General features: G+C 43.6%; 1 protein-coding gene across 3 annotated transcripts in view; it reads left to right on the forward strand.

The window, feature by feature from the left end:
- Positions 1-18,978, forward strand: part of TUBA8 (tubulin alpha 8) — a 64,723-nt gene extending 45,745 nt beyond the window's left edge. For all 3 annotated transcript variants that reach the window (XM_029599813.1, XM_029599812.1, XM_029599814.1), the window contains exons 2-5: positions 5,660-5,882; positions 10,133-10,281; positions 11,067-11,747; positions 18,569-18,978. In XM_029599813.1, coding sequence (XP_029455673.1) covers positions 5,660-5,882; positions 10,133-10,281; positions 11,067-11,747; positions 18,569-18,862 — 1,347 coding nt within the window. In that variant the 3' untranslated portion in view covers positions 18,863-18,978. The remainder of the gene's footprint in view (positions 1-5,659; positions 5,883-10,132; positions 10,282-11,066; positions 11,748-18,568) is intronic.
- The last annotated feature ends 1,042 nt before the right edge of the window (positions 18,979-20,020 follow it).

A 20,020-nucleotide genomic window follows, 5' to 3' on the forward strand; every position in this document is an offset into this window, starting at 1 on the left:
GCTTCATATTTGTGTATCAGACATTCTATTTTCATTTCAAAAGGATTTGCATGCTTAAAACTGCATTCTAGGTGTGCAAATGCACTTTACACATGTAAGTGGGATTTTGAATATTGCTACAATATACACTATTGAATTGTCAATAGATTTTTTTATGCGTAAGTGCACTTTAAGGAGGTAATTTTAGAAGGAGTTGCATGTGAAAATGTAACATATTATCGAATAAATTTTAAAGAGCCATTTTCGCGCATAAAGCATATTTACACGTAAATATCCTATAGATAATTCAATGGCATATACTGTAGTAATTTTCAAAAGCCCACTTACATGGGTAAAGTGCATTTACATGTCTAGAAACCAATTTTAAGCATGCAAATGCTTTTTAAAATCAGGTTCTAAGGGCCTGATTTTCAAAAGCATTTACACACTTAAAAAATAAGGGGTACTAATTTGTTTGTATGGATGGACTTCCATGAGTCTATTAATATTTAACAATGTTTTCTATTGTTCTACTGTTACCTGGACTAAATGACAAAATTTGGTTATTTACTTCTTTATTTTGAAGTATAACTGGTTTATAAAGGTCTATGAGGGAGGGACACAGGGTGATAATGTGGTTCTTTATATACTGTATTGCTGGAACACAGTCAACATGGATTTACCCAAGGGTAGTCTTGCCTAACAAATCTACTTCATTTTTTTGAAGGGGTTAATAAACATGTGGATAAAGGTGAACCGGAAGATGTAGTATATTTGGATTTTCAGAAGGCGTTTGACAAAGTCCCTCATGAGAGGCTTCTAAGAAAACTAAAAAGTAATGGGATAGGAGGCAATGTCCTTTCGTGGATTACAAACTGGTAAAAAAGACAGGAAACAGAGAGTAGGATTAAATGGTCAATTTTCCTAGTGGAAAAGGGTAAACAGTGAAGTGCCTCAGGGATCTGTACTTGGACCGGTGCTTTTCAATATATATATAAAAATGATTTGGAAAGGAATACGACGAGTGAGGTTATCAAATTTGTGGATGATACAAAATTATTCAGAGTAGTTAAATCACAAGCGGATTGTGATACATTACAGGAGAACCTTGGAAGACTGGAAGACTGGGCATCCAAATGGCAGATGAAATTTAATGTGGACAAGTGCAAGGTGTTGCATATAGGGAAAAATAACCCTTGCTGTAGTTACACGATGTTATTTATTTATTTATTTTTATTTAGCATTTTTTATATACCGAGGTATAGCAGAGTTGCCTTCACTCCGGTTTACATTTATAACAACTTGTTACATTAAAAGATTTTAAAATTTAAATTTAACAATAAAATGAGAAATGGCATATAATGGTATAAACAGAACAAGATGTACACAGGTTATGTTAGGTTAGGTTAATATGTTAGGTTCCATATTAGGAGTTACCACCCAGTAAAAAGATCTAGGCATCATAGTAGATAATACTTTAAAATCGTCGGCTCAGTGTACTGCAGCAGTCAAAAAAGCAAACAGAATGTTAGGAATTATTAGGAAGGGAATGGTTAATAAAACGGAAAATGTCATAATGCCTCTATATCACTCCATGGTGAGACTGCACCTGGAATACTGTGTACAATTCTGGTTGCTACATCTCAAAAAAGATATAGTTACGATGGAGAAGGTACAGAGAAGGGCAACCAAAATGATAAAGGGGATGGAACAGCTCCCCTATGAGGAAAGGCTGAAGAGGTTAGGGCTGTTCAGCTTGGAGAAGAGACAGCTGAGGGGGGATATGATAGAGGTCTTTAAGATCATGAGAGGTCTTGAACGAGTAGATGTGAATTGGTTTACACTTTCGAATAATAGAAGGACTAGGGGGCATTCCATGAAGTTAGCAAGTAGCACATTTAAGACTAATCGGAGAAAATTCTTTTTCACTCAACGCACAATAAAGCTCTGGAATTTGTTGCCAGAGGATGCGGTTAGTGCAGTTAGTGAAGCTGGGTTCAAAAAAGGTTTGGATAAGTTCTTGGAGGAGAAGTCCATTAATGGCTATTAATCAAGTTTACTTAGGGAATAGCCACTGCTATTAATTGCATCAGTAGCATGGGATCTTCTTAGAGTTTGGGTAATTGCCAGGTTCTTGTGGCCTGGTTTGGCCTCTGTTGGAAACAAGATGCTGGGCTTGATGGACCCTTGGTCTGACCCAGCATGGCAATCTCTTATGTTCTTATGCTGTCAAATGGTTATTAAAAATATTATATAAGAGGTCACATGACATGGTGAGCCAAGGACGCTTCCTTCTTGGCTCCCAGTGCCATGCTCCCATTATCAGCAACAATCTGCCATTTTCTGAAGACCTTCAACGTAGTAATTACAAGATTTAATAGAGCTTATGTCAATTGTGAACTATATGTAGATATCGTTGCTGGTGATGCCCATCAGGGGAGGGGAAAAAAGAAAAAGAAAAAACTCATGGGATGGAAACTAAATTGGCAACTGTACAGGATCAAACCAGAGAGAGGCCGCAAAATGAATTGATAATTGCAGAAGTCCTAGGGGGTCATTTTCCAAGGTGTTATTGTGGTCCATGACAGGGAGGGAGGGAGGGAGGGAGGGAGGGAGACTTCCTATAGTGCCTATGCCCTAGACAGGTATTTGTATCCCTATTGGAGGGCCACCTAGTAACTCGAGGTGGGGATTAGGTATGAGCGTAGGGGGTTGGGGGCCACTTTCACATTCAACATGAGACATACGGAAAGAACAGTGGTCTCTAGTGAAGATTTGCTGGCCGTCGGAGTGAGGACACTCACTCCAAGAAGAGATTTGGGCAACGTTCTCTCAACCTAGCTTGCCCAGGTAGAGTGTCCATCAAGCTAGGTTGAGAGAACGTTGCCCAAATCTCTTCTTGGAGTGAGTGTCCTCACTCCGACGGCCAGCAAATCTTCACTAGAGACCACTGTTCTTTCCGTATGTCTCATGTTGAATGTGAAAGTGGCCCCCAACCCCCTACGCTCATACCTAATCCCCACCTCGAGTTACTAGGTGGCCCTCCGATAGGGATACAAATACCTGTCTAGGGCATAGGCACTATAGGAAGTCTCTCTCTCTCTCTCTCTCTCTCTCTCTCTCTCTCTCTCTCTCTCTCTCTCTCTCTCTCTCTCTCTCTCTCTCTCTCTCTCTCCTTGCAGCACCTAAGAGTGGAAAAGGAGGAGTCCACAGTGACTCCTCCTTTTCCAGGGCAGACAGCAAAAAGGTAGGTGCCTATTTTGCTCCCAATAGCTACAACTCCTATGGTGGCGCTATTGGGTGTGAAACCAGCAGCGATCGCACCGTGACGGTGCAATCGCTGCCGGCTAGTGCAGGCCCCCCACCCCTCATCTTCTAAAGTATCGCAGCCCTGCGATATTTTAGAAAATGAGGCCCTATGGTTGCTAGGTTTGTGTCTGTAGATGAAATTTCTATAGTTGAACCACTTTTAATCATTTACCCAATTATTTTTTTATAATGTGCTGGGATATTTTTTAAAATATGAAATGGAGAGATTCTGTGGCACAAAGAATATTTTGCAGCAAATTCTGCATGCAGATTTGTGAAAAACTAGGGATCCAAAGCAGGAAACTAATTCCATTGACCTTTTTCAAACAAATTCCCCCTACATTCAAAATATGTTGTATATCCAGAACCTCCTATTTTACACCTAAAGAGCATTTATGAAATTGATATGTGCTACCATCCCTGAACAGTTTGCCCCAAATTGAAAACAGACTGGTGCAGAATGAGTTAAAGTTGCATTTAATAGTGAGCTCCAGTAGGAAAGCTTGGTTACAGCTATGTATGTTAGTTCACCATACTGGAAGGCTATCATCTCTCATGCACATTTGTGATAATGGCTTGTTTATTCCAGGAATGAGTGGGTCGGTATTTCAGAGATGGCATGAAAAAGGTCTAATTAGCATGTATCAATTATTTTCTGAATACTCAGGACTTATGTTTAGCTTTTGAGAACTATAGGAGCAATATTCTTTACCTCAAATAACAGGGCTTGAAATTTTTTTGGCAAGACGCATTATTTGATTTGCATTGTTTAGGGTATTTATGAGTTGATTAGCATGCTATCAGCTCATTTTAATATGCACAGTACTAGGGCTGAAATAATGCAAAGACATTAACTTTCAAACGGACACACATGTACATGTGTGTGTCAGCATGCGCCCAAAGATGCAGCAATTATATAACATGCATGCACATATGTGCATATGTTATAAAGTAGCCTAGGCACACGTGTGCACCCAATTTTGCAAGTGAGTGCGCACAGCCGCATAAAGTTAGGTTTGAGCCATACATGTGGGGAATTTTAAAACAGGTGCGCATTCATGCCATGACCAGTTTCACCAGTTCATCTGCCAGTTTGCCCAGACTAGAGCTAGGTCCTCCAAACCCCCCTAGTTCTTTACTCTGCACTTCCCCCAGTTACTTCAGAATCCTTGTACATGCCTGTTTTTGTTTTGCTTTTAAATAGAGATGTGAATCGGAACCGGAATCGGTTCGGATTCCGGTTCTGATTCACATGTGGGTTTTTCTCCATCGGGCCCGATCGCGGTTTTGTTTATCGGCTATGCCCGCCATCTTTAAAAATGGCGCGGGCCATCCAGTGCTCCTACCATGTGACAGGGGCCGGCCAATGGCACGGATACCCTGTCACATGGTAAGGGCAAAGGGCCATCGGCGCCATTTTGATTAGTGGCAGCCGTCGGCCCGGGAGCAGGAGATCGCTCCCGGGACCCCCACTGGACCACCAGGTACCTGTAAAATGTGTTTGGGGGGGTCGAGAGGGTGGGGGACGCAAAGGGATTAGTTTTAAAGGGTCGGGGTGGGTTTAGGGGTTATTTTTGTGTGCCGTTTTTCCCACCTTCCCCCAAAACGATAAGAGAACCCCCACGATCAATATCGTGGGGTTTTCCTATCGTTTCGGGGAGCCCCCGATTTCTGACGATTTTGAAAATATCGACGATATTTTCAATCGTCCGAAGCCCGATTCACATCCCTACTTTTAAACTTACACCTCCTCTATAGCAGAAGTAAAGTTACACTGCACTGGACGTAGGTGCGAGCCCATGCTCATAAGTATTTGTGCGCACTTCTCTTGGCTCCACCCTAGAACACCCATGCCCCACCCACACCATTGCCCCTTTTTTATTCAGTGAGATATTCGCGTATCGGAAGACATGCGTGCATGTAGGCAGCTTTTAAAACCGGGTGGACACGTGCATATTCTACATGTACAAACATCTCCCACTTTTGGCACACTCCTAACTTTTAAAATTCACCTCAAAGTATTTGGAATATCTTGCATTATTCCTGTGTTAGGCCATTTACCACATGAAAAGCAACATTTATTGCGTGGTAAATGGCCTAATGTGGTTAGTGAATGAGCCCTTAAGTTTGTACCTGAAGCAATGGGAGGTAAATTGGTTCGCTCAAGGTCACAAGGAGCAGCAGCAGGATTTGAAGATTGGTTTCCTTGGTTTGCAGCCCACTGCTCTAACCAGTAGACTACTCCTCCACCTTTACTGTAGCATGCCCTGATTGGTGGGATCTGTATGAAGTAGGAACCTTTCATGTAATGTTTTTGTTGTTGTTGTTGTTTTTTTTGCTTATGCCCTTTTTTCTCTTACTCTCCTTGCAGCGTGAGTGCATTTCTGTTCATGTTGGACAGGCCGGAGTTCAGATTGGCAATGCATGCTGGGAGTTATTCTGCCTGGAACATGGCATTCGAGCAGATGGCACCTTCACCAGCTTGGCAAGCTCTAGCAGCTCTGATGACTCTTTCACCACTTTCTTCAGTGAGACGGGCACAGGAAAGCATGTGCCACGAGCTGTTATGGTGGATCTGGAACCAACTGTAGTAGGTTAGTACCTATGCCTGAAGTTCTTCAGCCTGCAGAGCATGTTTGCAATGTCAATGATATTTTAAAGTGAAAATATGATACGTTCTTAAGCATAATGATTATTATTACCTCTCTGAGTAAGGCTGATTTCCGTAACCAGAAGAAAGCTGAATGTGGGGGATTCAACCTTTTTTCAGTTTAAAACTATGATAGAGAAGTATTCCTTAATTGTTTCATTCTTTGCATATTCTGTCGTTAACTGAATCTCTGATCTATTGAAGCCTTTGGTGTAGCTCAGGGTAGGCAGCTCTGGTCCTAGAGTGCCACAACCTGCTCGGATTTTAAGGACATTCACAACAAATATGATTGAGATATATTTGAATACAATGGAGGCAGTGTATGCTAATAAACCTCATACATATTCATTGTGGATATCCTGAAAACCAGACCTTGTTGTGGCACTTCAGGACTGACATTATGCACGATTCCCCAACTCGGCCCGGGAGCAGTTTCGGAGGCCTCGGCCATGCCCCCTAAACGCCCCTGGGCCAGAACCACGCCCTCGGCCCCGCCCCCGGATGACGCGCCACCACGGCACGCCCCTGACACGCCCCCAGGAAAGCCCCAGGACTTATGCGCGTCCCGGGGCTTGTGCGCGCCGCCGAGCCTATTCAACATAGGCTCGGCGCACGCAGGGGGAGGTTGGGGCAGGTTTTCGGGGGGAACGCGTGTATCTTACGCGCGTACCCCTTTGAAAATCTGCCCCTAAGTTTTTAGCCAGTCACTCAGTCATAACCTGATAAATATACAAGAAAGCTCCCCTATTCCCTGTTTGTGCATTGCTATGCTACTGAAGTGCTGCTCGGAAGCACCCCATGACTCTTTGCATGTGTTTCTGCGTGACACTTTTAAGAATGGTAGAGTGAGAGACACACACACAGAAGAGAAGCTGAGTCCCTTCCCCTAAGGCTTCAGCAGCACTCCTCACTACAATGTGCCAGGTTTTCCTTCTGGAAATCTGACAAGAGGAATGGCTGAATTATCTGATTATTCTATAGCAGGGGTAGGCAATTCTGCTCCTGAGTGCAGCAGTCTGGTTAGATTTTCAAGATATCCATACTGATTAATCATGAGATGCATTTGCAATCAGTGCTTCCACTGTATGCTAGTGTATTTCGTGCATACTCATTGTGGATATCCTGAAAACCCAACTGGTTTATGGCACTCGATGATCAGAGTTACCTACTCCTACATTTACCTATTTATTTATTTATTTATTTATTTATTTATTTATTTATTTATTTATTTATTTACGTACGTTTCTTAAATTGCTGCATAACTCATAGGGAATTTGCTGCTGTTGTTATTGCTGGTTTTTGTTTTCATGCATGTTCATTAGAGATATCTTTAAACACGACCGATTTGCAGCCCTCGAGGACCAAAGTTTGAGACACCTGCATTAACACAACTAACAAAGAAGGAAAGCACTTCTTAAAAAGGGTAGAAATTAATATATAATGGGAACAGAGAATCACTTTTAAAAAACCCCAGCAAATCCCATTGCATTTTCTTATGTGGCCCTCTACTTCGGTGTTAGGGCCAAATTTGTGCAGGGGGAAAACTCAGTCCCAGGGCTAAGTCCTAGTGATCTTGCACCAGGCCTTTCAAACCCCGAGGTGTGTATTCTCTTGATGGGGGGAGGGGGGGGGAGTTTAACCTCCTGGGCCCAAGGCTTGCAGGGGACAGGGAACTCACTTTCAGTCTCTCACCTCTCATGGTACTCAATAGAAGTCGCTCGCAGAAGGCTGGATCTCACATTGGAAAAACAGACAGAGGCTTGGAGTGGTGAACAAAATAAATTTACTGAGCTTAATATCCAATCCAAAAATAGCAAAAAGCATCAAAATACAAAGGATAATGAAAACTCCAAGTGATGTAAGTTCTTTCTCTTTTCTCAGCCTCTGAGCCAGTGTCCAGAATCCTTTCCCAGTTGAGGGGGTAGAGAGAAAAAAAACCTCCTCTTTTCCAAGGGTAGGGAGATGGTGTTTGGAAAAATCTCCCTCCCTCTCACAGACAAAAGCCAAAAACCTGCTCTCCAAAATCAGTTCTTACATATGAGGCACTGCTAACCCCACTTTCACAGAGCACAGGGAAAAGCGGTACCCAGGCAACTGCAACTCTGCTTTAGCGAGGCGCAGAGCAAAGAACCACAGCCCATTCCTCTAAGGCAGGGGATAAAAGCCCTGCCAGAATGGGAGCAGGTCAAATACAGCACCCACTCTCTTCAAAACATAAAAATCCACTCTCCAAGCTCTTCTGGCACAAGTCACAACAACCGGGAGGGCTCTGGTAGAGCCAAAACGTCACAGAAACCCTAAAGCAGCAGGCAGGGGGCCTAGTTGGGTTCTCCAGCAGCTGCTCTCCTTCCTTTCTCAAACACACTGCTCGTGCTCAGACACCAGCTATGTAGCTTGAGCTGGACCAATCCCAGCACCCATTGGATGGTCTCTGAAAAATGATAGCAGTCCCGTAGTGTAAAACCAAAGGAAAGGTGGTTAAAGACAGAAACAAAGTGTCCGTCACACTTAGCCTGTTTTTTTACAACACATTTATAATCGTGGAGTTCATAAAAATGCTTTTAAGTTTTGGGGGTGGGTTTAGTGCTCTTTTACTCAAGTCACAAATGTGCTTATGAAGGTCCTGAACCCCTCTGTCCATCCGGACGCACAACTTTACTTGGAATGGATTGAATGGCAGCAAATTGCTTCCTTTTCCCCAGTGCAGCCAGAATGGAAGGTTCAAGACACTTCTGGCCTCAGCCTGGTATTTTTTTTCTGTAGAATATCACCCCTGGTTGAGTCTATCGGGATCAAATTTAAGGTGGAGGCCAACCATTGTTATTATTATTATGTTCATTCATATCTATTAACCACAAATCCCCTGCATAACGCTCGATGCGGTGAACTATATACAAATCATTCTAAATGAAATGCATGAGCCTGGAATATACTGTATAAAAAATGAGCTCAGCTTCTGGACACATCTTCTGGTCACATTTAGCCAGTTAGATTTTCAAGATATCCACAATGAATATGCATGAGAAAGATTTGCATGCAATGGAGGCAGTGCATGAGAATCTATCTTGTGCCTATTCATTGTAGATCCTGAAAAGCAGAGTTGTTTGTGGCTCTTGAGGACCGGAGTTGGCCACCCATGATATAAGGCAAGGGTGGGCAAACTAAAGCCCGCAGACCAAAAACAACCTGACATCATTTTATTGGCCCAACACATTTCCCAGCATGCAGCAAAGTGAGGTGCAAGGGATTTGTAGTCCCTGGTTCTGGTTTCACTGGTGTGTTTACAAGCAACAGACTAGGTATCCCAGCATGCTTAGTGGTGCCAGACCAGGGTGGTGTAGGCCCAGCAGTGAGGTGCGAGTCATGCTGGGACATGTAACCCCTGGCTCTGTGACCTGCCGCCATTTCAGCCAGTCCAAGAGGGAGCACAGAGCAGAGTCCAGGGCTTACCGGGGACAGTGGGACTGATCACCACTGCCAACATCGGTTCCTCCTCCGCCTCCCCATGAGAGAAACATGACCTGTCCCTACAATGATCAGTGGTGTTCCCTGGCAACCGGGAGTAGCTGGAGATGCAGGTGCAGTAGATTAGGCTGGGCTGGGAGTAAAAGTGGCATGGGCACGGGCATGGGTAAGGGAGAAGTGCTGAACAGAGGACTGAAATCCTTACTGCCAAAAGGTGGGGAGAGGCGCCAGAGCCACTGAACAACCTCGAGAAGGTTCCACCTACCACCTAGAGTGCAGTTCCCACCCACAGACTGCCAGGGACAAGAGCTCCCTCTTGAGTCAGCGATTCCCAGCTCTCTCCTACCTCTCAACCCTGGGACAGGGACCCTTCTGCTCCTCACTTCTGGTCAAGAGCTCCTCATTGTTCCTGCCCCCAGGACGGGGGCTCCTATTTATCCCCTGGAGTGGGGGGATCTTTTTTTTTTAAACTGTATTTGCTGGTTAACCGGTGATATTCTTTCAGTATTATTGGTTATGATAACGTTATGCAACCTGTCCCCTTCTCCCCACTCTCCGATCCCTGATGCAGACAAAAGCCTCAAACGTGACCCTAGGTGAAAAGAGTTTGCCCACCCCTGGGATCAGGTAACATTCCATCCCTTTATGGTCAGCTCCAGCAGCACTTAGAAATGATCTGGAAATAAGAATTAATAATAATAATAATAAGGTCTATCTTTTCTTCTCCAGATGAAGTGAGGAATGGCAAATACCGCCACCTCTTCCACCCTGAGCAGCTCATCACCGGGAAGGAGGATGCAGCCAATAACTATGCCCGAGGCCATTATACTATTGGCAAAGAGAGCATTGATTTAGTGCTCGACAGGATCCGCAAGCTGGTGAGTATCAGTATGTAGGTGCCTGACCTCTCCATCTCAGCAAATCTGCAATGTGATGTGGCATCTAAGACTGCTTTAGAATATTTCTATATTGCGTTTTCCTTGTAAATGTGTTCTCTTATATCAAATTACAAGATACATGTTTAACTATCCAGAACAACTGCGTACGTACCTAGATTCCTAAATTCCATCTTAAACCTTAGTTATTGGGAGAAGAGAATGTGTTATTATGGTTAAACACAATATAGTTTAGTAGTAATTTTTCTATTACATTACTGCTCTTTTTTCTTTACAGCCAGTTTCTGTAATTTCTTTCGAGGTTGATTTCTAGGTTTTTTACAGATTGTATGTCTGATTATCCTTGAATGATATGCATTTAATTATTATTGCTTATACAACTGTGTAATATCTTCTTGAAAATGGAAAGTTTAATAAAAATAAAATTAAAAATAAAAAAAAAGAATATTTCTATACAATGTTCAGTATTTGTTTACGTTTTCCTTTCATGCTGTCACATGCATTTATTTATATGAAGTGCTTTCGAATGTTCTCGGATGAAAAGCACTTTGTACGTATAACTGAATTGACCTGAACTGAATGATTTTTATGTAGTTAGCAACAATGATCATGCAACCTTGTGCATGATCATTGTAGAATAAAATAATTTATATATAAGTGAAGAGAAGACTTCAAAACTACTTAGTTCCCAAGAATATTCACACAATGGAAGCTGGCTCATTAAAAAGTTGTGTGACAGTGTCTTTTCATTTGCCTTTTGCTTTCAGAGTGATGCCTGTTCAGGGCTGCAGGGGTTCCTGATTTTCCACAGTTTTGGGGGTGGCACTGGCTCTGGATTTACCTCCTTGCTGATGGAACGTCTCTCCTTGGACTACGGCAAGAAGTCCAAATTGGAATTTGCCATTTATCCGGCACCTCAGGTCTCTACTGCAGTAGTGGAGCCATATAACTCCATCCTCACTACTCACACCACTCTCGAGCACTCTGACTGCGCATTCATGGTGGACAATGAGGCCATATATGACATTTGTCGCCGTAATCTGGATATCGAGCGCCCAACGTACACCAACCTAAACCGTCTGATCAGCCAGATTGTGTCATCCATTACAGCCTCTCTGCGGTTTGATGGTGCCCTCAATGTGGACTTAACTGAGTTTCAGACAAACCTGGTGCCCTATCCCCGGATTCATTTTCCACTGGCTACCTATGCACCCATCATCTCTGCTGAGAAGGCCTACCATGAGCAGCTCTCTGTCTCTGAAATCACCAGTGCCTGCTTTGAGCCTAGCAACCAGATGGTGAAGTGTGACCCACGGCATGGCAAGTACATGGCCTGCTGCATGCTGTACCGTGGCGATGTGGTACCCAAGGATGTCAATGTGGCTATTGCTGCCATCAAGACCAAGAGAACCATTCAGTTTGTGGACTGGTGCCCCACAGGCTTTAAGGTGAGAGACTAGTCCTTATGATGCTCCAAGGACCTGATTTTAAAAAGCATTTACAAGTGTAAAACTGGGTTTTACTTGAGTAAATGCATTTTACTCAAGTGAGTTTTTGAAAATTGCTACAATATAAGCCATTGAATTGTCCATAGGATTTACCCATGTAGTGCACTTTACTCAAGTAAATGGCTTTTGAAAATTGATAGCAGGTAAATTTAGGAACATTTGTCATATTTGCACATAAGTATACCTGGACTGACTGGAGGCGTTCCTGGGGAGTGTAAATTGGGAAGGGGTTGGGACTTAAGAACATACTTTTGGATTTTGTTTGCACGGATATTTTCAAAAATAATTTTACATATATTTTAGCAGGTGGAAGCGTGTGCAGGTAGATTTGGTGGGATAATTTTCAAAGTAGAAGTAAGCAAGTCTACTCTGAATATTGGTGGAACCTTTGTGCATTTTGCCAACTTTCTTAAGGAGGTTGTTTGAATATTTATTTATTTATTTATTTAGCATTTTTATATACCGACTTTCCAATAACAGAATTACTGATCAATTCGGTTTACATTTTAACAGAACAATAACATTATAATATTATCCCAATATAATATAATATATTATAATATAATATAATATATTATAAGATAATATAATAATATTATCCCAATGGGGGTCAATTTTAAGTAACCCAGCCAGATACGAGGTTTTGGTTCCTTTTGAGAAATAGCTACAAGGTAATTGACAATGGGCAGAAAAATACCCATCCGCTTCCTCTACAGATTGGCTGCAGGTAGGAAAATACATGCGGAGGTTGGAAAATTAAACTTGTGCATGCATTTTCTCATACCACCCCTGGAAAGGTCCTTTTTTTCTCCACAGCTAAATCTAGTTGCCTAGTTTAGCTGCTCTGAAGGATACAATTTTCATGCTAGATTCCTTTGAAAATTGTCTTCCTCACATATCACAATTTTTCATCAAAAATATGAAAGTAAATAAGTATTTACTTTCATAGTTTTTGATGAAGGAATCTAGCATGAAAATTTTATCCTGTCCGAAAACTGCCCATCCCCCAATGGCATTTTTTGTTGTAGGCAAATTATCCCTTCCTTAAAAAAAAAAGGATTAAAGAAGTAAACACTTATTTTGAACAGATTTTGTATCCTATTATTATTAATACAATTTTATTTGCTTGTTTCTCATCAAAAGACACAGTCTAATAAAATAAAATAAACACAAAATACAATCAGTAATACAATCAGTAATACATCTTACCATCAAAGAAACAAAATATAATTAATCAAATTATGAAAATCCACAAGGCCCTAAATTGTTCATAACAATGAATCCCTTCGGCTTAGTTTACAAGAATATTCACACAATGGAAGCTGGCTCATTAAAAGGCCATGATTTGGCCACTATCCGAAACCTCAAATAGATTTCAGTCCACAAATGTAAGCCTGTGTTCATGTGTTTTCAAACAAAATCAGCAGGAATCATGTGATTGCATCTGTGGGCTCTATTTAGCTGTTTGCTCGTTTACATGACGACTGTCACAGTATCAGGACGTCAAGGAGTCTGACTGTCATTCACAAAGGATGGATTATATTGTCGCAAAATCTGTGTCTCTGATTAGTCAGTGGCTTTTCATTGCCATACGAATTAGCTGTTCATGCCGAATTTCCATTAGAGTGACTTTGCTTAGCTGTTTCCTAGATGGACCAGTGTGAATTTTCCAGATTTTGGGATTATAGGAAGGGAGAGGTCAGACATATATTGTTATGTGATCTAGGGACATAAGGGGAAAGGGAGCAAAATAGGGAACTAAAAAACAAAACATGTTACTTATTCAGAAGCTTGACGGTAGCACTGAAGCCAAGCTATGCTCCCAAAAGCAGAATACAGGTTTTATATCTGTTTTATTTATTTATTTAAAAATCTTATATTCTGGGACCCAAGCAGAACAATTGTTCTGGGCGGATTACATAGTGGAGGGAGTGGAGCCTAGGGTTAGAGCATGGGCTAAGAACCAGGACACCAGAGTTGAAGTCCTTGTGACTTTGGGCAAGTCACTTTACTCTCCTTTGCCTCAGGTACAAATTTAGGGGTAGATCTTAAAAACATACGCGCGTGCGTACTTTTGTTCGCGCACTAGGTGCGAACAAAGGTACGCTGGATTTTATAAGATATGCGCGTAGCCGCGCGTATCTTATAAAATCCGGGGTCGGCGCGCGCAAGGGGATGCACATTTGTGCAACCTGCGCGTGCCGAGCCCAGCGCGTGCTGCCTGTTCCCTCCGAGGCCGCTCCGATTTCGGAGCGGCCTCGGAGGGAACTTTCCTTCGCCCTCCCCCCACCTTTCCCTCCCTTCCCCTACCTAACCCACCCCTCCGGCCCTATCTAAACCCCCCCCTTACCTTTGTTGGCAGATTTACGCCTGCTGAAAGCAGACGTAAATCTGCGTGCGCCAGCGGACTGCTGGCGCGCCATCACCTGACCCGGGGGCTGGTCCGGAGGCCTCGACCACGCCCCCGGGCCGGCGCCACGCCCCCGGGCCTGCCCCCGAAACGCCGCGTCATTCCGCAACGCCCCTGACACGCCCCTTTCACGAAGCCCCGGGACTTATGCGCATCCCGGGGCTCTGCGCGCGCCGGCGGCCTATGCAAAATAGGCGCGCCGGCGCGCAAGGGCCCTGCACGCGTAAATCCGGCTGGATTTACGCGCGCAGGGCATTTAAAATCCGCCCCTTAGATTGTAAGCCCTCTGGGGATAGGGAAATACCTACAGTACCTGAATGTAATCCACTTTGAAGAGCTGCAAAAAGCAGAATATAAATCTAAAATAAATAAATAAATAAAAAGTACATAGTAGATGTTCCTAAAAAAAAAATTACAAAATGATTGCTTGGTTGAATGTTTTGTTTTTTGCTGTTGCCTTTCAGAACATTACATATAATAGGGTTGTCATCTACTGGAGAAACATTGTGAAACTATAGTGTTGGTTACTCTGTAGTGTTAAAAGGAGAATATAAAATAAGTGGTGTAAGTGCCCATCAAAAATGATAGTAATAAAAGGCATTAACACGCATATAAGTCATGCCCGTGGGAATGCCTCTTTTATCATTGGCAAAAAGACAGTACACAATACACATACTTTTACCCATATAAAAGCAGGGCAATGTTCAGAAGACCATTTAAACTGCATTTTTACCCAAGTGGAACACATAAAAAATTGTCCTCTTTATGTATTCCATTAGAAAATCATTTGTATTGTATTTTGTGTGCAATTAAGGGCCAGATTTTAAAAGCCCTACGTGCGTAAATCGGGTCACGCACGCCAGGCCTATTTTACAAAAGCCCGGTGACGCACGTAAAGCCCTGGGACACGTCTAAGTCCCAGGGCTTCAAAAAAGGGGGCGGGGCCAGAGGCCTCCGGCACAGCGGGCTGCCCAGAGGCAGGCGCAAGAGGCAAAATAAAGGTTGGGGGGGGGGGGGGGTTAGGATAGGGCTAGGGGGTGGAAGGGTTAGGGGAAGGGAGGTTAGGATAGGGGCCTGGGAGGGAACGGGTGAAGGCCCCCTTGCGCGCGCCGACCCCCGATTTTATAACACGCACACACTGGGTAGCGCGCGCACATGGACACCCGCGCCTAGGTTTTAAAATCTACCCCTAAGGTTCTTAAGGGACAAAATTTGATGGGATATTGAGACCACACCCCAAGGTAATAAAATCAATCAATGTCCCTAAAAGTCAGTGTGAATATTTATTTTAAAATTCTTATATTCCACCAGTAGTGAAACGTATTATTCTAAGCAGATTGCATTGCTATAAACACATAATATCAAACAATCGTATAAAGTAAAATAGGACATTGGTTATCATAAAGCAATAACACAAATAAAAGCAATTAAAATATATCAAAATTCAATGACTAATCCTCCCTTCCCCCACAGTTTCTTAATTCAGATATCTTAAACAAAAGCCTCTTGGAAATAAAATACCTTAAGCTTTTACAGGAATAATTTGTAATCATCAATCTGTCGAAGATAGTTCGACAATGATGGCCCTGCCACAGAGAAAGCTAAATACTCAGGGACTTAACAGTTCAGGTAACAAACTTAAACTTAATCCTAATTTCAACTGGCAACCAGGGAGCATATGATGTAATTAGTTGAGTTGCAGCATGTTGAACTAACTGCAGTGCTCTAAATTTGGTTTTTTGGTAATACACAATAAAGAGCATTGCAACAGTCCAACACTGATAATACAAATTACGAAACCAAACTATGAAAATGAGCACCAAACTACAAAAATCAGCTACTGAAAGGATGTATCTGAGCCACCTAATTACCTGAAGCTTAAAAAAAAAAGAAGCTTTCACAATATTTCTTATTTGGGGCTTGATGGTCAGCCCGGAGTCCAAAATAACCGAAGGTCCAGGATTTTAGAAGAAAAATGAATCGGAAAATTATTAATCCAAAAATTAGATAGCTCAGTGGGGGCAGGAAGCAAATCCATAGCACTTCTGTCTTGGCCACCTTTACTACTAATTTATTTTGACTTAACTAGGAGTTAACAGCTCTAATACACAAAATCGGTGATTTCATAGAAGCTCAAGGTAGAGCAGTAGAACCTGAACAGGTAGAAATAATTGTAAATCAGCATAATATGGTTTTTGGAGAGATACTGATAAAGCATGACCAACACAGAAATGTAGCAAGCTATAAATAGAGAGATTCTAACTAGCCATTTAACATACATTTTCTATATAGGGTAGGGATGTGAATCGTTTTTTGACGATTTAAAATATCGTCCGATATATTTTAAATCGTCAAAAATCGTTAGGGCCACGATACAATACCAATTCCCCCGATTTATCGTCAAAAAATCGTAAATCGGGGGAAGGGGGAGGGCAGGAAAACCGGCACACTAAAACCCACCCCCCGACCCTTTAAATTAAATCCCCCACCCTCCCGAACCCCCCCCCCCAAATGCCTTAAATTACCTGGGGGTCCAGCGGCACACTAAAACACGGCAACTAAAACCCCCTAAAACCCACCCCGACCCTTTAAATTAAGGAGGTCGTTCAGCGAGGGTTCCTGACCCTTTAAATTAAATCCCCCCCCCAATGCCTTAAATTACCTGGGGGTCCGTAGCGGCGGTCCATAGCTTAAATTACCTCCGTAGCGGCGGTCCGTAGCTAAATCGGGGGAAGGGGGAGAGCAGGAAAACCGGCACACTAAGTGTAGTCTTCAGCCGGCGCCATTTTGCAAAATGGCCGCCGCAAGATGGCGGCGGCCATAGACCAAAATGATTCGACGCAGGAGGTCATTCCGGACCCCCGCTGGACTTTTGGCAAGTCTTGTGGGGGTCAGGAGGCCCCCCCAAGCTGCCCAAAAGTTCCTGGGGGTCCAGCGGGGGTCAAGGAGCGATTTCCTGCCGGCGCCATTTTCCATACGGAAAATGGCGCCGGCAGGAAATCGCTTAATAAGATCAATTTCAGCTGGGAGGGGGAGGGAATCGTATTGTTGCCGTTTGGGTGTGTAAAGTATCGTGAAAATCGTTAAAATCGTGAACCGGCACACTAAAACCCCCTAAAACCCACCCCCGACCCTTTAAATTAAATCCCCCACCCTCCTGAACCCCCCCCAAATGCCTTAAATTACCTGGGGGTCCAGCGGCACACTAAAACACGGCAACTAAAACCCCCTAAAACCCACCCCGACCCGTACGGAAAATGGCGCCGGCAGGAAATCGCTCCTTGACCCCCGCTGGACCCCCAGGAACTTTTGGGCAGCTTGGGGGGGCCTCCTGACCCCCACAAGACTTGCCAAAAGTCCAGCGGGGGTCCGGAATCACCTCCTGCGTCGAATCGTTTTGGTCTATGGCCGCCGCCATCTTGCGGCGGCCATTTTGCAAAATGGCGCCGGCTGAAGACTACACTTAGTGTGCCGGTTTTCCTGCTCTCCCCCTTCCCCCGATTTAGCTACGGACCGCCGCTACGGAGGTAATTTAAGCTATGGACCGCCGCTACGGACCCCCAGGTAATTTAAGGCATTTGGGGGGGGGGGATTTAATTTAAAGGGTCAGGAACCCTCGCTGAACGACCTCCTTAATTTAAAGGGTCGGGGTGGGTTTTAGGGGGTTTTAGTTGCCGTGTTTTAGTGTGCCGCTGGACCCCCAGGTAATTTAAGGCATTTGGGGGGGGGGTTCGGGAGGGTGGGGGATTTAAATTAAAGGGTCGGGGGTGGGTTTTAGGGGGTTTTAGTGTGCCGGTTCACGATTTTAACGATTTTCACGATACTTTACACACCCAAACGGCAACAATACGATTCCCTCCCCCTCCCAGCCGAAATCGATCGTTAAGATGATCGAGGACACGATTCACATCTCTAATATAGGGTACTCTGTCCATAACCCTGGAATTACTGTAACCCTGTTCCTTCACTATTCAGACAAAAGAAAACAGGACCTGAGAATCCATCTTCTGGGATCAGTACAAATCAAAGACTAACCCAGTCAGATTCTGTACAACCTTTATGGAAGAATTTGATCTGGGGCCCATTCACTAGAATTATTCAGTGAAAAACGCCGTTTGAATTAACCCCATCCACCACTCCAACCCAGAAACACTAAACTTGGTCTTGCAAGGCAATGTCTTCCATTTGTGGCAACACTTTGTTTTAAAACATTTTATACATTTCTGCTCTCTCCTTTATTCCCCATAAACACCTATTGGATTTCTCATTTTGTCTCAGAGTGACTCTACCTCTGGTTTGTTTTCTGTTTCCTGGATACCATATGTAAATATGTCTGTCTTCCCATCTACAGGTTGGCATTAACTATCAACCTCCCACTGTGGTGCCGGGCGGGGACCTCGCCAAAGTGCAACGAGCAGTTTGCATGCTGAGCAACACCACTGCTATCTCAGAGGCCTGGGCACGCTTGGATCACAAATTCGATTTGATGTACGCCAAGAGGGCCTTCGTACACTGGTACGTTGGGGAGGGCATGGAGGAAGGAGAGTTTGCCGAAGCGCGAGAGGATCTGGCGGCACTTGAAAAGGACTACGAGGAAGTTGGAACCGACTCTTTTGAAGATGAAAATGATGGAGAAGAATTTTAAAAGAAATGAAAAGTAACTTACTGAAGAAAACTATCTGGGTGGACATGATCAGAGACTCTTAATTGGGGATGATATTGGAAAAGAGTTTTAAAAATAAAAACTGTTTCTTCACTTTATTTTTTTCTCTCTTATTATTTCCGTCTTCTTTTTCTTGTAATGTATTCTCTGTATAACACTCAGTTGCTCTAGTTTAGCACTATAATACGCAATCTTGAACAGTGTGTGGAGTGTGGAGTGAATGAGTTTGGAGCCTGATTAAGACCAGAGGGGTAGATTTTATAAGATGCGCGTGCTACCCGGCGCGAGCACATGTACGTCTGATTTTATAACATGTGCGTGCATGTTATAAAATCCAGGGTCAGCGCGCGCAACAGGGTGCACAATTGTGCACCTTGCACATGCCGAGCCCGCTCCAAGTCGCGCTGCCTTCCCCTGTTCCGTCCCAGGCCGCTTCGAAATCGGAGGTATGCGCTTCCCCAGGACAGCGGCTAATGGTGCTGTCCCTGCCTGCCTCCCCCCACCCTGCCCCTCCCCACCCAGACCACATCCCCGGGCCGCTCCTTTCTGCAGGCCCGGTTCTTCGGCCAATCGAGCCTTTAATGCCTGAGAACTAAACAATACAGAAATGGGCCTAGACTTAAGATGCAAAAAGCACATAAAACGCTACTTAAAGTAATTAGGCATCCGGCTATAAACAAAAATGATCTAGACAGCTAGGTATTTTGCTAAAACAGTGTGACTTTAATGCACTCCAACCAAAGACTCGTACCAGTTGGACAATTTATTTAAAAACATAGACTAATGAACATATTTTACATTAGACTGCTGAACTTGTTTATTTAGTTAAACTTGATTACTCGCCCTACCCTTTCAGCCCAGAGCGAGTTACATACAAATCACTGCTTAAAACAGGAAAAATTGCTTATGGCATGCAAATAATACATCCCCCCAAAAAACAATCCACCCACCCAACCTATTTCCTCCTTATTGTCAAAGAAGAAAAAATCCTTCAATCACCCCAGAATTTGTCCCCCATCCACACAACCCCCAGCCCTCAACCCACAGCGTGGGATCTTACAAGGTATCTCACACTGGCATGCCTGACCAACCCAAGTTCAGCACAGATTGGCATCATGCAATCAGATATAGAATATGACC

The sequence above is a fragment of the Rhinatrema bivittatum genome, chromosome 4 (assembly GCF_901001135.1).
Source record: "Rhinatrema bivittatum chromosome 4, aRhiBiv1.1, whole genome shotgun sequence".
Taxonomy (NCBI): Eukaryota; Metazoa; Chordata; class Amphibia; order Gymnophiona; family Rhinatrematidae; genus Rhinatrema; species Rhinatrema bivittatum.